This window comes from Brienomyrus brachyistius, chromosome 9 (assembly GCF_023856365.1).
Source record: "Brienomyrus brachyistius isolate T26 chromosome 9, BBRACH_0.4, whole genome shotgun sequence".
Taxonomy (NCBI): Eukaryota; Metazoa; Chordata; class Actinopteri; order Osteoglossiformes; family Mormyridae; genus Brienomyrus; species Brienomyrus brachyistius.
In genome coordinates this window covers 18,508,812-18,533,865 of record NC_064541.1, presented here as the reverse complement: position 1 = coordinate 18,533,865, position 25,054 = coordinate 18,508,812, and the positions used below count along the sequence as shown (strand labels likewise).

At 45.8% G+C, this 25,054-nt stretch overlaps 1 protein-coding gene across 1 annotated transcript in view; it reads right to left on the bottom strand.

Moving 5' to 3' along the window:
* The window catches only part of LOC125749385 (thrombospondin type-1 domain-containing protein 7A), an 87,324-nt gene that overhangs the window by 14,600 nt on the left and 47,670 nt on the right, over positions 1-25,054 (bottom strand). Inside the window, exons 9-21 of the mRNA XM_049026599.1 lie at positions 23,172-23,403; positions 21,009-21,124; positions 19,923-20,055; positions 19,263-19,366; positions 17,087-17,281; positions 14,472-14,735; positions 12,223-12,401; positions 11,692-11,697; positions 11,407-11,537; positions 10,869-11,022; positions 9,741-9,882; positions 5,193-5,308; positions 4,115-4,232 (exon numbers count right to left, since the gene is read on the bottom strand). Coding sequence (XP_048882556.1) covers positions 4,115-4,232; positions 5,193-5,308; positions 9,741-9,882; positions 10,869-11,022; positions 11,407-11,537; positions 11,692-11,697; positions 12,223-12,401; positions 14,472-14,735; positions 17,087-17,281; positions 19,263-19,366; positions 19,923-20,055; positions 21,009-21,124; positions 23,172-23,403 — 1,890 coding nt within the window. The remainder of the gene's footprint in view (positions 1-4,114; positions 4,233-5,192; positions 5,309-9,740; positions 9,883-10,868; positions 11,023-11,406; positions 11,538-11,691; positions 11,698-12,222; positions 12,402-14,471; positions 14,736-17,086; positions 17,282-19,262; positions 19,367-19,922; positions 20,056-21,008; positions 21,125-23,171; positions 23,404-25,054) is intronic.

Sequence of the window (25,054 nt, the reverse complement as noted above, 5' to 3'; positions counted from 1 at the left end):
GGGAAGCCATCAGAATGGAGTCAACGCCCATTCTTGTAAGGAGATTGAAAAGACTCCTCTGTCAAGCACTTGTCTTCTCCCATTGTGCCGTTCAACTGAACTGATCAATTGATGAAGAGCCCAAATCAAATCATTAGATGAGCGTAAGGTCAGCTGAAAGGTGAGGGATAATCTGCCACTTTAAGGTGCCCCGGCTTTTCCTGCTCTCAGAGGATCCGGCATGTATGACAAATCCCTCTGACTAGCTGTTCATCAAAATGCTGAGCTCAAGGGTCAATTGCTCCCTCTGCCAGTTAATTGGATCACATACTGTAACTGTCATGCAACTTTGCCTTAAATTTAATAGGAACACTGGCCTTGTGTATTTCCGTGAAGCCCAGACTTAGCTTCCTGATAATTTAGTGAATCTTATTAGTGGGACATCATTAATTACTTAAGATATTCAGCGGATGATTCCTGTTTTAGTTCAAAACGTCCTACTGATCCACAAGCTGAAAGTCGAGCCATCAGCTCTTTAGTTTTGTCAGCCCTTTGTAAAATTTACAGGCAACTTTCCACAGGGAACCTTCCACAGGGAACTTTCCACGTTTCTGTGTGCACTTCTCCAGGTTCGCTACGCTTGAAAACTTTTCATTTTTTATTATTATTTTCAAAGGAAAAGTGGAACAGCAGGAACTGTATATTGTTGTGCTAAGAGAAGGAAGGCACCTCTGACAAAGACCAAATTGCACACCTCAACAATGGAACGGAGGAATATGCACCTCTGGGGAAAAAATACTTTTGATGTTTCACTGTTTGAAAAATATGCTCCCTAAACTGCAGCTGTTCTTATAGACAACTTGGGCAGGTTCTGGCTTGAGAATTTATGTGATTCTTTCCATTGTCACATTCCCTTAGGATGGAAATATATTACGATTCTTCAGACTGATCAGGAATACAAAGGGTCAATTAAGCCACATAATTATGCTTTTCCAGTTTGATAATTTTCGTTTCAGCTGCACATCTCTCTCTTTAGACCTTTGGGTAAATATTTCTCTCTCCCTCTGAGATAAGAGAACAAACCTACAACAAACCTAGAGGGTTCTCATCTTTTTTGCTTTGTCACCTTTTGCCTGTAACGAGGTGTAACAAGAACATCATCTGATTCCACCCTCTGCGTCTTGTTTGAACTCTAAAAGCTTTTCGGTTGCATTGTGAATAGCCCTTTCACTCCAACGGAGCAGGATATCTAGCTTCCACAAGTTCAAAAAGTCACGCAAATATTGCACTGTTGTGGGTGCTTGTGGGTGTGTGCTGCTCATAACACACAGTATAACAATGGGTGTTTCAAGGTCATGAGACTGGGAGTGGCGGTCCTATTAAAGAGGGCTATTCTGCAAAATACAAACTGGGTACATCATCCGGCTATTATTAATTGCATATGTTGATGCTGATGCCTGTGATAGAGGAGAAACCGCAAAGGAAATCAGCTCCGCCATCCCGGTAATTCCTTCGGAAGTGTATATCTGAAATGCGAGGCAGAAGCAGAAGAAAATCAACAAGTGGAAGTGGAACTTCGGAGTATTAGCAGTGGAGATGGACACAGTGCTGGAACAGTAATAGGGCGCCACCATTCTGCATCTCACGTTAAGCCCAGGCTGGATTTATCAGGATTTATCAGTATAGTTCCTGATGGAGTGGTACTGCAGATGTCTGACTGCCGGTGGCCGCGTTCCCATAAATGACTGCATGAACCAAATTACAGTCCCGTCTGAGAATGGATCGCCTCTTAAAATATTAAAAATCTTTAAAAACGGCGTCGCTTCCACACGCAGAAACAAATCCTTCACCATTTTTCTGCATGACTTACAGCCCAAAAACCACTTCCGATCACAGGACTGAGAATGAATAGGGCTTCCAGATACATGCCCTGTCTAGATAAGGTTGCTCACTACACATTGTAAAAAGGTCCTGGTGTCACGTCTAATAAAAGTCTGTCAACAGAAAATGTGTTTTGGGTGGTGAATTTTTGATGGATATCCGCATGAAAGTTTAAACACCTTACCAGCAATTTCAGATCCTAAAATTGCTTATATTAAGAAGATAATAAAGCTGTGTGTCATGTCAGCTTGGTCACGGTTATAAAATCCAGGTGCAGCATACAGTTAAACATCCTGTCATTATCTCACATTGTGGTATTAATGTTGTTTACACATTAACGCCACAGGGACCCTATTCCCACTTAGAATTGCCAATTGACCTAATCACAATCTGTGTCATACTCAGTGGTCATTTTATTAGGTACACCTGCTTGGTTATGCCAGCAATCTGCTCCCACAAAGAGAGAATCATTTGGCTGTGACTCAACACATAGACATACCAGATAAAGTGGACATGGAGAGAGCACACATTTTATTCATTTTGGTTACGTAAGACACACAGACGAAGTCAAAAACGGAGTCACTCCATGGTGCCCAGAGCTTCCAGCTTCTACCGGCTCCGCCCCAAGGCAGAGAGTCGAAAAACTGAGAGGCTAAGTAGCCTCCAGCTAACTAGGACAGGGAGCAGCTCCAGTTTGTTAAGGATAGAGGCGGGGTTCTTGAAGCCATAGTTAGGGCTTATGAGGACCAGCATCTTCAGATGACGTAAACAATCATCCACCTAAAGGTTTGGCGTGTAAGAGGGGCATGTGTCAAAGCTGCCGCTGGACCAAACCGCCGATGGTCAGCCAGCTTATCAGATCCTTACCATGGCAGTATAAGCAGCTTCTTGGGCAGTAAGGCAGTGGCTATCTTGCCAGTTCCAGAGAAAATCATGACAAATTGTAGCACAGTTTGCCAGTGCCTGGACAGGCAGCGCTTGGCGGCATGCTGAGAGCTCGCTCCGGTAAAGCATGTGGCAAGGAAATGTGCCAACCGGTTCAAGGAAGTCTGTTCCAGTGGAAGGTGGGGGAGAGATGGAAGCAAGCAAAGATTTTCTTCTTGGTCAGAGCTCTGGAAAGCTGAGTCACCCCACATCAAGTTCCTGATCCAATCTCTGATCTGTAGCCCAGCTAAGCATTTCTGATGATGCCCGTTGTGTCACCCAAAGGTCCTGGGAGAGGACGGCTGTCGCTGGCATCACAGTCAGGTGCCGTGGGTGACAACGGATGCATGTGGATCATCGAGGACCAGGACTGTCACCCAGTGAAGAAGGCCAGAGCTTTTTTATTCTGGAGGAGAACCTGAAGCTGCAACTGAAAGTGACAGATGAGCTTCTCACCACTGAGCAGGACTGGAAGCTCAAGGTCGACCCGGGCATGGAATTCAATTGCCTAAAGTCCATTACAGAGACCATGCTTAGGCCAGACATGATACTGATATCTGAAATAGTAAGGTAAGTGGTTCTGGGCTGAGAGCACAGTGTTTGCTCATTGAGGTTGGTAATAGGGTCTTTGCAGGGCAATTTCTATATATGGTCCTCAATCTCCTTGGCCTGCACAATAGGAAAGCTTCCAAGAAGATCACTGAGAGAGCCTCAAGATGGCTTTGGATCAAGTTAATTACCCCAGATCCATGAACCACACATGCCACTTGGACACAAGCCGGGGCTTATTGTCCATGCCAGGATCACCTGGGTAAAGGTGTAAGATTGCTGAATGACCTGAACCACCCTTTGATACTAGTTACAATCACTTACAAAATAACTGAATGCACTGCAAGACAACTTTAAAGCTCATATTCCATCAAATAAGAAGCACTGAAACCCAAAAAAACGTGACACATTACTGTGACAATGCTGATTCTATATCAGAATAATTCTTCTCCAGGTTAGTTAGCATTTAAAACTCCAGGAACAGAACTGGCCTCGGTCCAGGACGACAGATCAGATTAGACTGATTTGGTTGAAAAGCAAAAGGGCATTTTTATACTGTGACTCAGATGATGTGTTAGAATAATGTTTGTAAAATATTTCACAAAAAAAATCTTTGTGAGGTGTTTTTATATAACATTCTGAATGCAGAAGCTGAGGAAATTTCTGTATGTTTTTTATCTCTTCGACTCTACTCTTTAGATCATACTCCTATCCATCACTTTAGCTATTGCCCAGTATGTTCAACATATACATTGAACAAGACAGTCAGGATGGATCGTACCTGTAAGTCCACAGGTCTCGGAGCATTCCGACCAGTGCGACCAGTCAGAGAGCTGGCAGTTAATGGGACATTCCACCACGCAAGAAGCATTAAGCTGCCACGTCTTCTCCAGACCAAGCTGCAAGAGAGGAAGGACAACATTTATGTCTGCTTCTCCAGTGCATGTGAACAATGTTCTGTATTTTATATTTCCAACAATTTTATTCCTAGGTACAAATTCCATCAGTAGCACAAAGCCAAGAGCCACGTCCCCTGATAAATTTGTCGGGGGGGTGGGGAGGTCTGTCACGCAGGCCAAGCGTTTGGCTCATAGGGGCTGCCGGTTGGGGAACCCCGGTGTAAATGGCTCGCATTAGGCTGTGGAGAAAATTTCGTTCCTGGTACCATGTTCAGTCTGGGTTAACTTGCCTGTAGACGTCTGCCTTTGAAGTATCTGCGCTGTAGACTAACGGCCTTTATTTTTGACTCTGGTGTTCTGCTCCATATGTATGGCCTCCTGCTGTTTCTAAACTGCTAATAACTTCAGAACCAGAACGTTTAATTGGTTTAATTAGGGAAATAATCCCTATTCAATCGAGTGTATAACTGGTTGAATGAAAACCAGCGTGAAAAGGACTGAATCCCCCCTACGGACCAAAATTTGCATCAAAGAAAGGCTGTACTCAGTAAGTGAACATTGAGCGGTGCTATCTGATTCCACTGCACAGAAAAATTAACTCAATTTAATTAACTCAGGAAATTTTGCTATGTATAGTCACGGATTGCATCATGATAGAAGTTATACTACTTTCACAGCAGGTATGGGGATAATTAATGTCTGAAGTAATGAAGATCATGTTTGGCTAGATCTCGCACAGCTATAATTAAATGCTAATACATTTCATCCCCTTAATGTGGCTCTGTGACCATTTCTGAAGTTACCTTCACTCTTTCAGCAATATGAGATATGTACGACTTATTACTTTTATCAGAAATAATGTCTTCCATGCTTCTGTTTTTATGCGTGAAACTAGATGAGCTGAAATGAAAATGTGATGATGAATGTTTAATGGCGGAGCCGTGACTGCCTGCCGCTTACCTCCGCGCAGTATTTCAGGTCGACGGACTTGCCGTCGCTGCGCACGCAGTCCAGCATGCGCGTCCTGATGCCACTGCCGCATGCAGCCAGCGGGCTCAGCTGACAGGTGCTCCAGTCTAGCCAGGAAGAACCACAGAGGTGCGGGTGAGAAGATCATTTCAAGATTCAAAGGTTTTATTGTCATTCTTACACGTCAATACAAGTAAAGGAACAAAATGTGTTTCCTCAGGCACACAATATAAAAAATATGAAATATAAAAAGTAAGTTGAGAATGGAATTAAAAATGATAAAGGTGTAACAAATACAGTGAATACAAATAGAATGGGGCCGGAAAGTGACACTGCAATCCGGGATGAGGAGGGTGTACTCAGTAAGTCTGCTGTATGACAGTAAAATTCCTTTCTACATAGTAGCACTGACCATGTTTGTGTTTGGGGGGGGGTTGTTGAGGAGTCAAAGGGAGGCACAGTTAGTGTCACAGCATCCGGGAAGATGCTGCTCCTCAGCCCAGAGGTCGCACCCTGATACTGCTTCGCCTCCTGCCTGATGGTGAGGGGGCAACCAGAGCATGAACGAGGTGGGGGTGGAGTTCCTCATGATGCAGGAGGCCTAACTCTGACCCTCCTGCCTGATGGTGAGGGGGCAACCAGAGCGTGTACAAGGTGGGGGTGGAGTCCCTCATGATGCAGGAGGCCTAACTCTGACCCTCCTGCCTGATGGTGAGGGGGCAACCAGAGCGTGTACGAGGTGGGGGTGGAGTCCCTCATGATGCAGGAGGCCTAACTCTGACCCTCCTGCTGGATGGTGAGGGGGCAACCAGAGCATGTACGAGGTGGGGGTGGAGTTCCTCATGATGCAGGAGGCCTAACTCTGACCCTCCTGCTGGATGGTGAGGGGGCAACCAGAGCGTGTACGAGGTGGGGGTGGAGTCCCTCATGATGCAGAAGGCCTAACTCTGACCCTCCTGCTGGATGGTGAGGGGGCAACCAGAGCATGTACGAGGTGGGGGTGGAGTTCCTCATGATGCAGGAGGCCTAACTCTGACCCTCCTGCTGGATGGTGAGGGGGCAACCAGAGCATGTACGAGGTGGGGGTGGAGTTCCTCATGATGCAGGAGGCCTAACTCTGACCCTCCTGCTGGATGGTGAGGGGGCAACCAGAGCGTGTACGAGGTGGGGGTGGAGTCCCTCATGATGCAGAAGGCCTAACTCTGACCCTCCTGCTGGATGGTGAGGGGGCAACCAGAGCATGTACGAGGTGGGGGTGGAGTCCCTCATGATGCAGGAGGCCTAACCCTGACCCTCCTGCTGGATGGTAAGGGGACAAATGCAGGGTATGCAGTGTGGGTGGAGTCACTCATGATGCAGGAGGCCTAACCCTAACCCTCCTGCTGGATGGTAAGGGGACAAATGCAGGGTATGCAGTGTGGGTGGAGTCACTCATGATGCAGGAGGCCTAACCCTAACCCTCCTGCTGGATGGTAAGGGGACAAATGCAGGGTATGCAGTGTGGGTGGAGTCACTCATGATGCAGGAGGCCTAACCCTAACCCTCCTGCTGGATGGTAAGGGGACAAATGCAGTGTATGCAGTGTGGGTGGAGTCCCTCATGATGCAGGAGGCCTAACTCTGACCCTCCTGCCTGATGGTGAGGGGGCAACCAGAGCGTGTACGAGGTGGGGGTGGAGTCCCTCATGATGCAGGAGGCCTAACTCTGACCCTCCTGCCTGATGGTGAGGGGGCAGCCAGAGCGTGTACGAGGTGGGGGTGGAGTCCCTCATGATGCAGGAGGCCTAACTCTGACCCTCCTGCTGGATGGCGAGGGGGCAACCAGAGCATGTACGAGGTGGGGGTGGAGTCCCTCATGATGCAGGAGGCCTAACTCTGAACCTCCTGCTGGATGGTGAAGGGGCAACCAGAGCGTGTATGAGGTGGGGGTGGAGTCCCTCATGATGCAGGAGGCCTAACTCTGACCCTCCTGCCTGATGGTGAGGGGGCAACCAGAGCGTGTACAAGGTGGGGGTGGAGTCCCTCATGATGCAGGAGGCCTAACTCTGACCCTCCTGCCTGATGGTGAGGGGGCAACCAGAGCGTGTACGAGGTGGGGGTGGAGTCCCTCATGATGCAGGAGGCCTAACTCTGACCCTCCTGCTGGATGGTGAGGGGGCAACCAGAGCATGTACGAGGTGGGGGTGGAGTTCCTCATGATGCAGGAGGCCTAACTCTGACCCTCCTGCTGGATGGTGAGGGGGCAACCAGAGCGTGTACGAGGTGGGGGTGGAGTCCCTCATGATGCAGAAGGCCTAACTCTGACCCTCCTGCTGGATGGTGAGGGGGCAACCAGAGCATGTACGAGGTGGGGGTGGAGTCCCTCATGATGCAGGAGGCCTAACCCTGACCCTCCTGCTGGATGGTAAGGGGACAAATGCAGGGTATGCAGTGTGGGTGGAGTCCCTCATGATGCAGGAGGCCTAACCCTAACCCTCCTGCTGGATGGTAAGGGGACAAATGCAGGGTATGCAGTGTGGGTGGAGTCACTCATGATGCAGGAGGCCTAACCCTAACCCTCCTGCTGGATGGTAAGGGGACAAATGCAGGGTATGCAGTGTGGGTGGAGTCACTCATGATGCAGGAGGCCTAACCCTAACCCTCCTGCTGGATGGTAAGGGGACAAATGCAGTGTATGCAGTGTGGGTGGAGTCCCTCATGATGCAGGAGGCCTAACTCTGACCCTCCTGCCTGATGGTGAAGGGGCAACCAGAGCGTGTACGAGGTGGGGGTGGAGTCCCTCATGATGCAGGAGGCCTAACTCTGACCCTCCTGCCTGATGGTGAGGGGGCAGCCAGAGCGTGTACGAGGTGGGGGTGGAGTCCCTCATGATGCAGGAGGCCTAACTCTGACCCTCCTGCTGGATGGCGAGGGGGCAACCAGAGCATGTACGAGGTGGGGGTGGAGTCCCTCATGATGCAGGAGGCCTAACTCTGAACCTCCTGCTGGATGGTGAAGGGGCAACCAGAGCGTGTATGAGGTGGGGGTGGAGTCCCTCATGATGCAGGAGGCCTAACTCTGACCCTCCTACCTGATGGTGAGGGGGCAACCAGAGCGTGTACGAGGTGGGGGTGGAGTCCCTCATGATGCAGGAGGCCTAACTCTGACCCTCCTGCCTGACGGTGAGGGGGCAACCAGAGCGTGTACGAGGTGGGGGTGGAGTCCCTCATGATGCAGGAGGCCTAACTCTGACCCTCCTGCTGGATGGTGAGGGGGCAACCAGAGCGTGTACGAGATAGGGGTGGAGTCCCTCATGATGCAGGAGGCCTAACTCTGAACCTCCTGCTGGATGGTGAGGGGGCAACCAGAGCGTGTACGAGGTGGGGGTGGAGTCCCTCATGATGCAGAAGGCCTAACTCTGACCCTCCTGCCTGATGGTGAGGGGGCAACCAGAGCGTGTACGAGGTGGGAGTGGAGTCCCTCATGATGCAGGAGGCCTAACTCTGACCCTCCTGCTGGATGGTAAGGGGACAAATGCAGTGTATGCAGTGTGGGTGGAGTCACTCATGATGCAGGAGGCCTTCCTCCTGCACCCGCTGGTGTAGATGTCTGGGATCGCATGCAGACTGCTACACAAAATCCTCTGCGTCTTAGTCCCTCCTGCAGCGCCCGTCTGTTGGCAGCAGAGCAGCAGCCACTTCCCCAGTGAGCTGTCTCATCTGGCTCATGCACAGACATCGTAAGACGATGATCATTCGCAGGGTGACGCAGAGGCATGCAGGAGCCAAATACTAACCTCATGTCCCTGTTCCAGTGAGTAGAAGGAAATTATATTTATATGTTGGAACCTTTCTCAGAAAATGTGTAACTGTATAATACTATTCTGAAGCAGTCATGTAAATACAGTCCCAATCCATTTAGTAAACTAAGACATTGCTGGGTCCTGTCATTTAAAAACAATAAAGACATTTTTGCAGTGCACACCCCAGCTTTTGAAATCTGTGCTCAAAGGCCTCCTGGATTTAAACGAAGAAGTAGGATCAAACGAACAAAGCCGCTTGTCCAACTCTGCCCTACAAAGAGCTCAGATCATCTCTGTTCATTCTGTAATATCTGACATTACCGTGTAAGATTTAAACACATGGAAGCCATCGATTATCAGCTGCCTGCCTCCCAATGACTCTGTTTAATGACACACACACAGCTGTCCCTGGTTTGGATTAATTGCCTTCGTGAGGATAAATAAGCTGTGTGGAAGTAGGAGGGAAAAAGATTGAGTTGAGTTCCTGGTGAAGCATTGGCTATGTTGGTATTTATGAGCTGTAGGTTTCTTCCTCGGCAGTGTAGTTCTCTATCCAGGGGCCTTGGAGGGACATTCGTACCCTGACAGATTCAGGGGACCTAGCGCTTTGTGGGAGCCCCAAAACCTACCGTCGAGGGCCTACTTGGAAAATTATACATACATGGAACCTGCATTTCTTTGAATGATGGCATTTTGTCAAGGGACCCAAAATTTCTAGCTACACCCCTATGTCTAGCTACAGCAGGCGTACGTGTTTACCTGTGATGTTATAGATGAAGTAGTAGCAGTTGGTGTTCAGGGCGCAGGCTTCAGTCTGGGTCGTGTTTGGACACTCTCTCCCTGTTTCCGGCAGCCTCAGTACTTGTGCCACTCGCTCCCTCCTGTTATACCCATTGCATGGCTGCAAAAAAGATGCGACACACATTCCTCTGTGAACGTCAGGGCGTAAAAAAAGGCGCATACATCTAGAGTTTGCTTTATAGTATCAGACCGTTTTTTTTTTTGTCTTCACTAAAGGACAGATCGCAAATTACGTTTTCGCATTCTGTTAGAAGGAAAATGCAAGCCTGCAATATTTTCTGAATGGTCAGTATGAGGTCAGCTCTTGACGACATGCAATCTTTTGGCGCTTATTTATTTAGCCGCTAACTCATTAGCAGATAAAATACAAGAAAATTCACAGTGGTTTTGTACTTGCGAGGGTCAACAGTTAATTAAAGATGAATGCAAGACGACCTGCTTACATTCCTGTGAATGTGGCAGTTTTCAGTTTACACCTGTCACATCCCGGAGTGATTTATGACCCAGATGTTATTTTTTGCAGCGGATTAAAATGATTTTTTCTGAAGTCAAGCTATTTCTTGGGTCGAATGCCTTCAGGCTCCCAGCAGGATATTCCCACAGCCACAGTAATTAGCCTCTCTGGTAGATCCGTGAGCAGAACACTTGGGGGAGGGTGTAGGTATGGATTATGAGCTGGCAGGTATTAACGTGAAAATGCATGAATAGGTAAAGCCTCGTTTTCCCAGCGCCTTAGCTACCCGCGTAGCTTCAGAGAGCTCCGGATCCCGAAAGCTTACGTCTCTGGGACCGTCTCAGTCCTCCGCCCACCTGTCCCCCACTTCGGCCCCCTCACCATGAATTATGCATCAGCCACCTCTGCAGGAGAGACCCGTTGAGGCCTTGTCGAGGATCAAATTGGCAAAAAAAAACGCCATGCTGTGTTTAGCACTTCCGCTCATCTGGTGCAAACGCCGCAGCGGAGCCTTGGCCCTCAAACAGCCTCGTTTACACACACCCCCCCCCCCCACCAGCACATGGGTGGCCTTGCTTCTCGCTTACGAAGGTGTGAAATGGATTTGCAGGCTGGTGCCGGCCGACTCTCACCAAGTTACAGCGACTCCACGGGCCCCAGTCGGAGAGGACGCAGTCCTCCGGGCAGGGCAGGAGGTCATGCTCAGTGCCGGCCGGCATCTCCTCAGGGTCACACAGGTACTCCTCCACCACCTCAGACGGCCCATCACTGGTGTTCTGCATGCACCTTTCAGGGGGCCAAAGCAAAGCTGAGCTCCCGGTGCAATTCACACAACTGATGTGAAAGACAGCGATGTGCGGTTATAGGGATTAGGCCTCTGCATCTGATCAGAAGGTCGTCGGTTCAAGTCCCATCCTCAACAGAACAGTCCCATGTTTGGTGGACCTTTGAGTGACCCCCTTAATCCCCCCCCCCCCCCCATAAAATACTTCCGGGGTGCCACTTAAATAGCTTAACTGGCTTCACATGGCTCTCAGACCCCAGCTTTGCTCTCAGCTGTCTAGAAAGACAGCGAGATGAGATGCATGAAAAGCAACATTCCAGTGTAGCTATAACAATAATACTCGCGCAGATGGTAACCAAAGCAGAATTTAAAAAAACCCAAGGTACCGGACTTTCCGGGTCCGGGCCCCCTCCCCGCAGTTCCTCTGGTCTACGCTGCTGATCTTCCAGGCGCTCCAGGGTTCAGCCACCCACATGTACTGACTGCAGTCACTGACACAGGGAATCACTTCATACACCTGGCATCACAGAAACATAACAGGAAACAGTAGGAAACATATGAGGAGTCCATCCACAGGGCACTGAACAGGATGGATAAAATACACAAACATACAGAATGTGCAGATGGTTATCGATGCAGTTATTTTACAGCATCATATTTGGTTTGCTCACCTGTGCCTGTTGGTGAAGCATTTTCCATATGAGAAGTGGAGCAGGGAGAAGTTTCATTAAGGGGAAAAATTACAATCGTGAGAAGCAGTTTACAAAGCTTTTTATAATGCAAGTGTACTGGAAGATAAAGCATTGCTTCAATGTTTAATCATTTCTTTATCTTTCAACGTGATCATAAATGGACCAGGTTCATGTAAAATATCATGAACATCATCATAAAATAACATATTTCATTCTAGCATCAGTTTCTGTTCATAAAATTTTATAAAATGTATCAAAAAATGCCAAGCATATACATTTTTTAATGCATAATTATAACAATTCTTTCATATAAAAAATATGAAAATACATATATAGTGTACTTTTTTGTAAATGATACTATGCATGTCTTATGCCCATAGCTTCCGGGTTTGGCTCCGGACCCCCCGCAACCCAGAAGGATAAGTGGTTTGGAAAATCGATGGATGGATGGATACCATGCATTGTTCACTATGTGTATGATCACACTGAGCACATGCGGTGGCAATTTACCTGGTTGATGTGGTCCAGTTTGGGACATGGACGCCCACCGTTGTACGGCTTCTCTCTCAGCCATTTGGACCGGACCTTGACTCCACTGCCACAGGACTTGCTGCAGCGCGACCAGTTGGACCATTCACTGAGCTTGCAGTCCGAGGGGCAGGCAATGATGCACGCCTCCTCTATATACCCTAAAGCCAGGGGGGCCACACCGAGGTCAAACATCCTTCAGGGAGTCAGTCACGTCTATGGTTATGTACTGATATGTACTGTAAATGTATCGGATGGGATACCAGTCCATCACAATACGCATGTCTTATGCTATGGGCAGTTCAGAGATGCCCAGTCCCCGAAATGTTCATCTGGACTGCAGAAGGAAACACAGAGGTGATCCGTGCAGAAATCAATAGGCAAACTCTATCCGCACAAAGCAAGACTCAAGCCCCCAACCCGAGAAATATAAGGCAACAGTACAACTCACTGAGCCACCTGCTATACATATACCAGAATTAAATATTTATACAAAGCTTCTATATTAAAAAATCAGTTGAAATTCGAGCGGATCATGTGACATTTAGGGGGAATTTCTCATACTGGACTGAAAGAAGGTTTTGCAGCAAGAAATTGTAGAATTATACCATGCTTGTTATTTTGGCAGATATTTGGTGTGTAAGAGCCACACAGAAAGTTTAAGTTATATTTGTAGTAACCTACAGCGTTTGAGTATGTTTTAAATTGACAATATCCTATGTCTGTGAAAAAAAAAAAATCTAACAAGAAAAACAATGAACAGATTCCCTCCAGCTGAAATTCACAGAGCAAAGCTTTATCTGATCACAAATACCAATTTGCAGCACTAACAGCACCTCTGCCATTTGCTGGGGGGGGGTCTTTCTCACATTAAGTGTTATTGAGTGTCACTTCTCTAATCATAGCTTGAGGGAGAGCCTTCTCAAGCTAATAAGGTTGTATGTGAAAGAGAAAACCAGTTGACCCTGTTTTGATTGTGCTATTTCTTTAGCAAAAACTCACCTTCAGTGAATTAACATAATCTCTGTGCATAATGCAATGCCTGATTTCTCCAGTTAATGTTCTATATTTAAATGATCTCAGTTTCATTTAAAATTGCTTTATCTACTGCAGAATTTATTTTTAGTACCAGTTCAGTGAGTCCTTCCTAGCACACGCTTTAATGACATGCAGACATTACTAGCAAACTGCCAATAGTACTTAAAGCACAGTCTTATTCCTCACTGTCATTATATGAGCCCCATGTCATTCCTCGCTGCCCCTTAGCCACTCTTTACTGGGTCCTTTTGTTATGAGTGCTACCTCTAAATATCCACCTACCTCTAGCTAATCCTACACCCTCCATACCCACAGGAACCCTACCTCTAAATATCCATCTACTTCTAGCTAATCATACACCCTCCATACCCACAGGAACCCTACCTCTACATATCCAAATTCCTTTAGCAAATCCAACGCCCTCCATAACCACATTTACCCTACCTCTACATATCTAACTGCCTCTAACTAACCCTAACCCTCCATACCCATATGAACCCTGCGTCTGTCATCCAGGATGACTACGTGTGAGATGTATTTGAAATGCCTCTGCAGTTTGGTTATCTGCATTAGCAGGATTCTTCTTGTACAAAAACAAGGAACAATATCAAAATTCCATGCTTAAGGTGCATTTCACGGCTGCTAAAAGCAGCATTTCCTTTTACACTGATTTCTTCCCTTGAAATTCATAATAAACAACACCCACTAATCTGCAAGGCCGCCTCTGGGGGAATAATCAACCAGTGCATAGTCCCAACATGCTGTTAAGGTTAGCAGGATGGACATGAATCCCTCTAAACTCTGCTGTAAGTACAGGCCCCTGCACATGCCCACTGGCCTGACCTCGTCTCAATATAAGTACCACTGTTTCAAGTATCAAACTGGTGTATGGTTTGAGTGTGTGTGGCCTCCCATGCAAGCTTTCTGGTAAAATTGCTCGTTGTCATGCTTTACTTTATAAATCGACCGCCAGCAACAAAAAACAGAGATTTACATCAAAGGTAACATTCTTTGCGCCATGCAGATTGGTTATGCTTTGTTATTCTGTAATCGCCTTGTTCTTTTTCTTGCAATTTTATTTGCTCAGCGTGTGTTTTGTAAAGCAAAATGACCTCTAGACCTTAAGGTACCGAAATGGCGGACCGAAACACAATTCAATGTGGACCGTGCACTCCGCAGTAAGTGAGGCTCACCGTGACTGTTGCAGCGTGACGTTTCCACAGGTCGCTCATTCTGGTCATAGCACATGACGGCCTGGTAGCGGTAGCCCTGACCACACTCCTTTATGTCTCCCTGCACCTTCATTCCCAGTAAGCCCTCCAGTCGGCCTTCAGGAAGGATGCAGTCTGACCAGTTGCCCACAGGCAGGGCGCTGTACTTGTTGCAGGGGCAGTACTGAGTCTCACTCAGGGGGTATGTCTGCGGATTCCTACATTGCTCCCTCTTCTTGCTCTTCCCTGGATTTGGGTGGAACGAAAGCGTTCGACAGTTAATTTTACTGTCCGATGCAGTCAAAATACAGCCAAAGTACTTTATATGTTGTACGAAGTACAGAAAACAGAAAAGAACAAAACAGCTCTGTTGCAGACATGCTCATGTTCATGGTCTTAAGCTTTTCACTTTTAAGTTATTATTAGTATTGTATTTGTAATTTATTTATTTTGTCAGATTAAGGTTTATCCACTTCATCCTCTGTATATTTTGTATTTCTAAAAAAATATGCAAGTTTATTTGAGTTCTAATTTTAAATTTATAGGTAAATAATGTCAGTGAGTAAAACAGCACTACAGGATACTGCTTACATGAGAGATATAAATAAATATGTATAAACATTAATATATACAGAGATAAATATATCTCTGAGAAGAAAAACCTCCAGGTCTTTGATGGATGAAAGAAGTAGAAATATTCGTTGCACTCTGAGCTCCAGAACTTCCCAAAAAGGTTCAGAAAAGTTTGGATCTGACGATTGGAAGGGATTTGACTTCATCCTATATTCGTGAAGCCACATTTCAATTTGTTTAACTGGCCGTGGTCACCTTGGAATATGAGGACATCATGAGGGAATTATGGTTGCATCATATCGTAATAAAAATAAACCAACTTTCCAGGGGTTTCACTCACGTTTTCTTTGTTTTTTGCATGCCCTAGCAGGTGATACATCATTGTGCTTTGACCGTAAATACCAGCAATTTCTAAACAGCAGGTCCAGTCATAAATTCTAGCTCAGATAGTGCACTGCATTTTCTCTTAACACTGGTGTACAAAGGTGCCAATTCAACTCTATGGTAATTCTTGACACTCTACCTTTCTACCGTCTTTCATCTTTGCTGTTAAGTGTCCTTCTATCCCTGCCTGTGAACTTCAACATCCTACTGTTACTTCAACTGTTACTTCAACTGTTACTGTTCTTCCTCTTTACTAAAGCTGCTGGTCTGTTTTTGGCACTTTTCTGATTTTTGTACCTGATACACCTTCGATTCAGACCCTTATGCCTCTTCATTAGATACCTCGTGCTGTTTTGAAGATTCGCTTATCAAAATACCAAAGATCAAGCCACTGCTATACACTGCCAGGGCAAAGCAAATAGCTGCACACATTAATATTTCGTTGGACCGCCTTTAGCTTTGATTACGGTGCACGTTCGTCATGACATTGTTTCCACTTGCTTCTGCAATATCTCGACATTTATTTTCATCCAGATTTGCGTTAATTAAGATTACGTATTGATGACAAGCGCGTTGAACCACTCCACGAAGTTTTCTTCCGCACGTCTCAAAGACTTTCAGTTGGGTTAAGGTCAAGACTCTGTGGTGGCCAATTCATATGTGAAAATAATTTTTAATGCTCCTGAACCGGTGTTTCACAATTGGAGCCCAATGAATCTTGGCATTATCATCTGGGAATATAGCCATGCCATTAGTAAAAAAAAATCCATTGATGGGATAAACTGGCCGTTCAGTAGGTTCAGGTGTTCAGCTGACTTCACTCTATAGGGGCATGACATTGCACTTGTTACTTGCTGATTTAAATTCAAACTGTCCTTTTTTTTTTTGGCCAGGCAGTGTAGCTGCACACATATCGCTTATTGAAATTCAGCCGTATGCGATTTACCTTGTAGCTATGACTATGGCTGTCATAATTCTAGAAAAACTTCAAATAAATAATGTGATATTTACGTTCAAAATGTAACCAAAATAAACTACAGCCAAATACAACAATCATCTACCAATAGGGTCCATCAGATGAGTTTGTGTTATGAGTCGTACCAGCGAATCACTTGCTTTTGCTTAATATCATCTCTATGAAATGCAAAATATTCACAAATATTTTCTAAATCTATATGCAGCAGAAGGCTGATGTCTTTCGGTAATCAGCTCTTGTTCCCTTTTCTTTTTCACTCATTTTTGTTCAGCGTCTCACAAACAAGCCACTCGGTGCATGGATGTGGCCGACAGCAGGATGAGAACGATCACCATTGTCTTGAAGGGTTCAAGCAAAAGCTGAGGCAGTGAACTTCACACCAATTATTTTTTTTTAAATATACCAGATAATCTTGAAAAGGAACAATCAAAATTGGATTCGGTCCAAACCTGATCTCAACCCAAGTGACTATCGCGGCCCTTGTCATGTGACTGCACATGCATAACATGCAAACTCCATATAAGAACGTACATCGACCAGCCCAAACTGTAACTGAAATTGTGATTCATTTCACTTGGTGTTTCCAATATTTTATCCACAGTCTGCTCATTTACTATATATACGCACATATATATATATATAAAAAAATGCTAGCATTCCTTACCTACGAGGGCCCTTTTCCGCGTCCTCCCGCCCACGCAGTCTGCAGTACAGTGCGAGAACTTGGACCAGCTGGTGAGCTGACAGTCGTCCTGACAGGGGAGCTGGCAGGCCTGCGTGACGCCTGGCAGGGGGCCGGCGAACTTCATGCATTCCGCGATGTCGGCCGCCCCGCCCGCCTGCCCCCGACACGAGACGGCTGCGGGGTTACAAGCGAGGGAAGGAAGCGGTGGGAAATAGCTCCGGCAGCCGAGCTGCCAAAAGCGACAATACAGAAAGCAGCTGTAACTAATCACATGGACTCAAGTTCCTAAGAAAGAAGGGAGAACTGTTCAGGATGTAAGATACAGTGAAATGCTGTTAATTCCGATACCACATGTAAATACTCTTTAGGAGAGTAACATAATAAGGCCAGTTAGATCATTTCCAAGCGCAAATTTACAGTTGCATAAATCTGTCATAGGGATCATGCATTCTGGTACCTCATTACTGTATTCCAGTGATAATTCAGTGTTCAGTACCAAGTTATGCCAGAAAACAACAAACTAACAGGGTGCCAGTAGCGGAGCCAGCAATCATAGCGTGGGCGCCGGCGGAAGTCAGGTGGGCCAGTTCCATGACGATTCACTTGGTGACAAAATCGCACTACTGACTCAACCACAATTTTTTTTTTTCAAATGACCCGTGGTGTTGCTAAGACCAAATAAACAAAGAGAAAGAAAAATCTATTTGCCTCTCAACAGCACATTTCCTCGCATTCATCTCACCATGCAAACCTGCTCAGTCTTCTTGTTTGCACTGTATTCTTCACTGTGAACGCCGAATGGGTCGGACTAAGTTCCATCTGGGTTGATCACTTGCACCCAGCCACTTCGCTATGGTAGGTCTCTGCCTGGATGATCCACTTCAAACAAGCCTCAGCTAATGTGGATAAGACCCTAATAAAGCTACATGTGATTCGTTACATAAGCCATGAGTGTGGGCATTTAGAGAGTGTGGGCAGAGTCAGTCTAAGGGTGGAGGGATCACAAAGAGGACCCTCCCCCATTCATTCTACAACCACTGGTGAGGGAAGGGGTTTGCTTTGTCACAGTATAAAGAACGTGACTGATGGCAAAGAGGTGCTACCTACAGCCATCTCTACTGATCCTGTGGGGACAATGTGTGAGGTGCGTAATCTCCGATACACAGGCCGAGGAATTATTCTGTTACATTGTGTCAGTTCATTTAGTAAATTGTATCCTTTGTACCCTAAAAAATGCACCTTTAACTGACACACAGCTTTTTTTTCCCCCCACATTTTAATCACTTTTTTATATCGTTAAGAGATGTCCTTGTTCTGATCTATAGTGGAAATATGGAGATCCTAATTTATACTTTGTGCAAGCAGCCAGTAATTTCCCTTATCAACACGCACTACACATATTCCCCACTGCCTTCTGTCAATCAGCCTCAATGCCTTTTAACCTACTGTTGCTATATTTCAATATTTATAGTAAATGACAGGGTTGAGGGGTCTTTGCACGTCTATCAGCCAGCCTCCAAACCTTGGCTACACATCAGTTCCAGTACAGGTGTAGAGTGTCCTGATGCTGGTAAAATGCTTGGAGTTCAGTCATACTTCTGCCTCCGGACTGCAACCCACAGCCCAGAACAAAAAAGGTTTTTAATACATTCTTAAAAAAGTGAAGCGCACCGTTTTTATGAACCACTACAACTGTGATAAAGGGTTTCTTTGTCCTTATCTTTAATGAACATATACTGCGCACGTACACAAAGGTTTGGAGCGTAAGAGAGGCCATAATTCATACAGAGTGGACAACCTTATCATTAGTCAATGATATATTTGGGTGAGACAGACCTGATGAAAAATTCCTTCTAAAAAAAATTGGCATCCTTCCTGCTCATTTACAATAATGAAATAATTATCTAAAAATTTTGATTGGCATTTGTCCAGCCTGGGGGTGGCCAAGGTTGTGATTATTTGGGTCAGGCTCACCTTGGACTCCCCCTGTACTGCTGGGTCTGAACAGCATCACAGTCTGAATCTCTCCTTCAAATCACATACTCCATGATTAATTACTGCTTGTGATATATGTCCTGTGGGCAGCGCTGCCTTACATCATTTCAAGTCTTACAGTGATCGTCAGTGGAGGTTATTGCTGTGCATTCCGAGTTACCTCTCATCTGAATGCCCGGCCCACAGCTCTCCTGGGCACCTGGGCTGTCCTGGCGGATGTACCAGGGCACCAGCTGGCAGCGCCTCCACTTGTGAGTCTTCCACCTGCCACGGGCACAGCCTTCAGATGCCCGCTCAGTACGCCACACTTCCCAAACATCCTGGAGCCAAATTACTATCAGCAATATTATTGTTGTTGTTGTAGCACATATACTCAAAGAAGTATTCATAGAACTGGTAACAATGAATGAAGCAATGTTAGTATCAACATAACTGTAAATGCGTAACAGTACAGACGCTCCTCTACTTACGAATGAGATGCGTTCCGAACGGCCGTTAGTCATTTGAAATGTTCGTAAGTCGTCATTCAACATCATTTTAAGGGTTTACGCAAGTACAAAGAACTAGGATGCTGGGAGTACGTTCGCTACGCTGCTGCGCGGCGGGAGTAGCGGCCAGGCGGCGTACTGGGCGGAATCGCGGCAGAGAATAAAAAAATCGATGTTGCAGACAGGAAACGGGGTATGTCTGAAAGTTCGTAAGTTGAATGTTCGGAAGTAGAGAAGCGTCTGTACATACATAACAGTAACAGGTACAGGGTAACAGTAAGAGCAATAAAATTGCCAGGGATCGTTTGTCTGGTATTAAACTGCACTCATACCTGTATTCCAGGCAGACAGGTGGGGTGTCACACGTCCTTTCCTCATAAAGCACTTCCGGACAGTCTTGGCCCCCATTGGTTGGCCACTGAATAATGATGCGATTCCGAGACTGCTTCGCCGTCTCACTTGCACCTCCAAATACAATTTTTTTAACCAATGAATGACAGACGCTGCAGTCCTGCGTTTCCCCGCCGCTCCTAGTTTGAGATTTACCTCATTATTTGCGGTCTGCCGCTCTTCCAGTAGGAAGAAAGCGATTTGACTAGGTACAAATATCCAACTGCGCTAGTAAAAATGGCTACAGTTCACAGATAACAGAGTTTTATGACAGGGAGCTCGTCTCCTGTGAAGGTATTGGCAGTTGTAGCGTACTGTGATGCGCTGCCCTCTGCTATCGCCAAGATAAAGATGTAGCTTAGGACTCTGAGCATGTCAGAGGCTGGTTAATGAAATCGAAAGGGGTTATTGATTTAGGCTCCTGTTCTCTGGTTTTAACCAATGTAGAGTGCAGTACTAATTTCACCTAAAGCTTGTATTTACACCCTAACACACGAAATGGGCTTGATTAGAATAGAAATTCCAATCTAACTGAAGTCAATTCCTAGTGTCTGTGTATTAATGACGTTAGCTAATGACTGCTGCTGATTATAAAACCATAGATTTTCTATAAAGCAATTACATTGTGTAATAGCTGTTGTAATATTTTCTAAAAATGCCTGTTTTTGAAAGACTGCAGATCAAAGTGAAAGCCTCTTTAAACCAGGACATGTAGGTGGCTGTCCATGCATGCGAGTATATGTATGTATGCGCTGTTGTGCAATAGATTAAGATTCCTTTCACAGGAAATGAGTGTCGTCCTTCTGCTAGAGGCTAATTATCGATGGTGATGTTTTTCGCAGGAGTAATTTAAAACTCATTTCCATTTTGTCATTAATGAGGCAGCCCCTTTACCTAAGTTGACTGATCAAAAGTAACAGCTAATCACTGAGTGGAGTAGAGAAAGTACAGTCCTCACTCCCACGTTACTCCTTAAACAGAAATAATTCTGCTTGTTGTAATGATCTGACAGATAGTCATGGTGATACCTTCTGGGCAGGTGGATGGACAAGGGGTCCAGTCGCTGAAGCCGGTAACTATACAATCTCGCTTGCAAGGGAGTGCGCACGGCCTCACTGAGTCAGGGCGAAGACTTTCGGGGCACCTGCAGCAAAGATAGGACTTCCTGTCTGACACTTAATTCACAGGAAGGACATGACACAGACCCCATGACAACATTATAACAGCCTCTGGAGATCAGCGAACCCCTGCATAGGTTGTTTTCATGTGAATGGAGGTTAAGGCGTTCAGAAATGAGATCACGCAACCCTGAGGAAGTCTTCTCCGAGGATTCTTCAGCAGTGGATTAAACTCACTTGTGCTTGGTGGAGCTCATATTGCACAACTTTGTTATATAAAGGTGAGATAATCAGTGTAGTTGGATGAGATTATATTTAACAGTCTCTAGGCATATGGGCAAGAGTCTAAATTTAATCTTTTGTCTTGTTTAAAATACCAGCACTCGTCTACTGGATGAATTTAAACCCAGTGAATTGTCCAGCTAAATTAAGGACAATGACCTGAATGTTGGAATGGACCTGACTTGGCTTAATACTACGTCGAACCCCGAGCTCTTGTAGAGCTGCACAGTCACTGCAGATCGCCCGCGTGGAGGGTAACGTCAGGATGCCAAGTGAGGTTCTTTCCGGATCAAACTAGAGCATCAGTCTGCACACTGCTGCCTGAGTGGCGGCTGCCATGTAGCCAGAGAGCATTAAAGCAATAGCTGTAAGCACAGATTTATTTTTAATACCAGTGAAAGTGAAAAATCCGTTAGACTGAAACAAAATCCCTCTGCTACGAACTGAGACCCGATTTCCGCCTGGGAATACGGCACTGCGTGCCTCCTGCCCCCTGGATTTAGATTCAGCACATTTACTGACACAGAAAACAGAGGTCTTATTCTAACTTAATAACCATGACTCTCAAAAGTTTTTAAGATTCCAGCTCTACCGAAATGTCATATTGATCATTCGCAGCATCTAAAATGGTCTGCAACATTTAATTATTTTTAAAGATATATTTACAGTCTCTTTCTAGTGTCCTGTGGTCGATATTGATTTGAAATCATATTCCTGAGCTGTTAGTAAAGCAGTAGCGACAGTTTTGTTTTCATAAATCCCCACTGAAAAACCACGTCTGGCCAACTTATGATAGCTGACCAGCTTAAGGTATGTTTTGCATGATTCTAGCTGGCTTAGCTGGTCATACCAGCATGACCAGCTCGACAGGCGGGCCACACCCAGTGAGAATATCAAAGATGAGCAAGAACTGGCATTTGACCATCTGAGGCAATGTTAGACCAGCTAAAACCAGCTACCGGCATAAGCTGTTTTTTAGCTTCCATTTCCAGCAGCGACCCCAAACATCACAGCAGATCTGACACGATAATGCCTGTGAAAAATGATCTACCTATAGCCTCGTTGATTAAAGTGTTGGCGAAATGACGGAAAACAGCCACCCTTAGAGAAGAACAACGCAAGATGTGATTATCTGTAATCTTCTATTCGATTAAGGGATGGAGTACATGTATTGACTTAGTTTAGTGTGATCTCTTCAGGTGCATCACGGTGGACCTCATCACATCCGTCTAGACACAGTACAGAAGTATGCTGGGTGCCTCGGCTTCCTACCCAGACTCCAATCCTTCTCGCTGCTGGAGGACTGAGCTATAAGAGCCACGACTCTGTGCAACGTCAAACACAAATGCGTTTAAGTCACTCCCCAGAAGTCCCTTTATTAGCTCCCTCAGGGCTCTTATTGGTTTAAGCTCAGCCAGTGATTCATCGCACACAGTAATCCTCTGGCGGGTCTCTAACTTGTTTCTTTCAACGCTTGTACTGTAAGTGTCCTGCAGCACATCAGCCCGTAACGCTCCAGCAGCCGGAAACCAAGCAGCTGTCTAAACGACTGCCACATAGATTTATGCTGGATTTATGGGGGATGCTGGACAGATTTTAAGCTAACCATGAAAGTATAGCATGGCTCCTTCAGTGTTTCATCCACATGGAGGGCCCAACCTTATCATTAGCCAATAATGTGTTTTGAATCGGTGAGTGACAGGGATTGGGGCACTTGAGCACCAATCAGCTTTCAGCTGGGACAAATGCCCCTGTGGCCCCTCCCCTTTATACTTCTTGGTTACTGCTTACTTCTTGGGAGGCACCTGGCCCACGTTGACCCGGACGCAGATGACCTTACGGGCCTGAACGCCGATGCCGCAGACGGTGTCGCTGATCCAGTTGGTGGTGTTGGACACGGAGGCGGATGCATCCTCGGTGCACTGGCCCCAGAGGCCCGTCTGCCAGTGGTAAACCGTGCAGGGATGGGCGTTGCAGCTCCGCACTTCCTGCAGATAACTGGCATTGGGGCACGAAACCCCCCCTGGGGGACACCCAGAACAGTACAGATTAATGAAAAAGGCTCAGCTCTGGTTTAAAATGACATTTCAAACACTACCCCTCTTTAGCGTGAAATTAACCTCACACCATGCTGTTCTTTTGAATCATTTATTTTACATCCAATCTAAATTGCACCTGGTACAATTTCTCGCTCCGGTCTGAGTGTAATACGCTGCTGTAACCCAGCTGACTTTCGGAATATTGGTGTAAACAGAAGCAAATTGCCAGTGGCATTATATTAAAAACACTCCTTGAACCTCCCAGCAAAGTAATTGGCGTTTCGGTACGCAGCCCTTATCGTGTTCTGCGACCAGACGGCTGGTTTTCAGGAGCACTGAGTACCTTTCGAAAAAGTGCTGACATTTACGGGTGTGGCGGGTGACTGAGCTTCATGCCACTAGTGTGAATCTGCATCAGCACAGCTGGGGGGGGGGGCTCTCATTCAGTATAACCATGTTAAAGGCTATCGGGTGGTGGTCTGGCATTCAGAATCTAATGGCTCAATGATTGAAGCCAATAACAATACAGTTGTAAGTTATGGGGACAGCAAATGATTTCATTATTCAATAATAAATACTAATACATTGTAGCAGCAACGTATGATGAGAAAATAATCATAAAGGCTAATAAAAAAGTATAAATAATACTACATACAATAGTAGTTTTTGCAAACTTAGTTGAGTGATCAATGCTGCATTGTATGCCAAACCACTATGGATGAATTCAGTCTTGTTGCACTGTAAGGTGGATCCCAATGGAATATGGGTTGCCAGTTATTATAAAAGCCACTCAGCCAGCAGAGGTTTCTGATACCATGCAGGACTCTGTGGTACATGATGCAAGGAGGTTAAAAGGTCAGTAAATTTAAGGATCCCTCCATCACAGGGACCTAACACTGAGAAAATCTTTTTTTTAAATCACCGTAACCCTGTCCAGAAAGTTCACCACATGCTACTATCCATCTCTGCTTATGCATTGAAAGATGGAACAAAAATCTTTGATGAAGACACTCAACAGAGGCCATACAACAAAAGATACAGTGGCAGGCCATGTTACTGCGCTGCGATTGTCTCTCTCTTCTGATCTGGTTTCCCCAAACCTCCTTCCGGATACAGACAATCGCTTGGTGGATCAAGTCGTACCCAGAGGCTTCTACATTACAATGAGTCTATTACTGTGCAAATCAGACACAGCCTCCGAAACGCTTCCTGCTCCAAGAAGAGGCAATTTTTGAAGCCAGTGAGATTCTCTTGAGCAGTGGGGGTGCGTGCCTATGCTGTCCGGGCAGCAGGCAGCATAGCGAATGAGGACACAGCCCTAAATTCTGCAGGTCCGATTTCAAGTCCTAAAGCAGCCCTGCTTTAAATCCCAAAATGCCTCGGCTGGGACGTTCTAGCAAGGATTCCTGCTGTATGACTGGATAGAACCGTAAATGGATTTGGACAAAACAGTCAACGGTCACGCAATGTAACAATATGCTATAATGAGGCAACAAAAAATAGGCCCAGATCTACCCTTGAGGGCCATTCCATATATTTCTTACATACTATATATATATATATATACAGTACTGTACAGTAAGTCTTAGGCAGCCAAAAAAAATATGTTTAAATAACAGTCATGTTGGTGTAAAT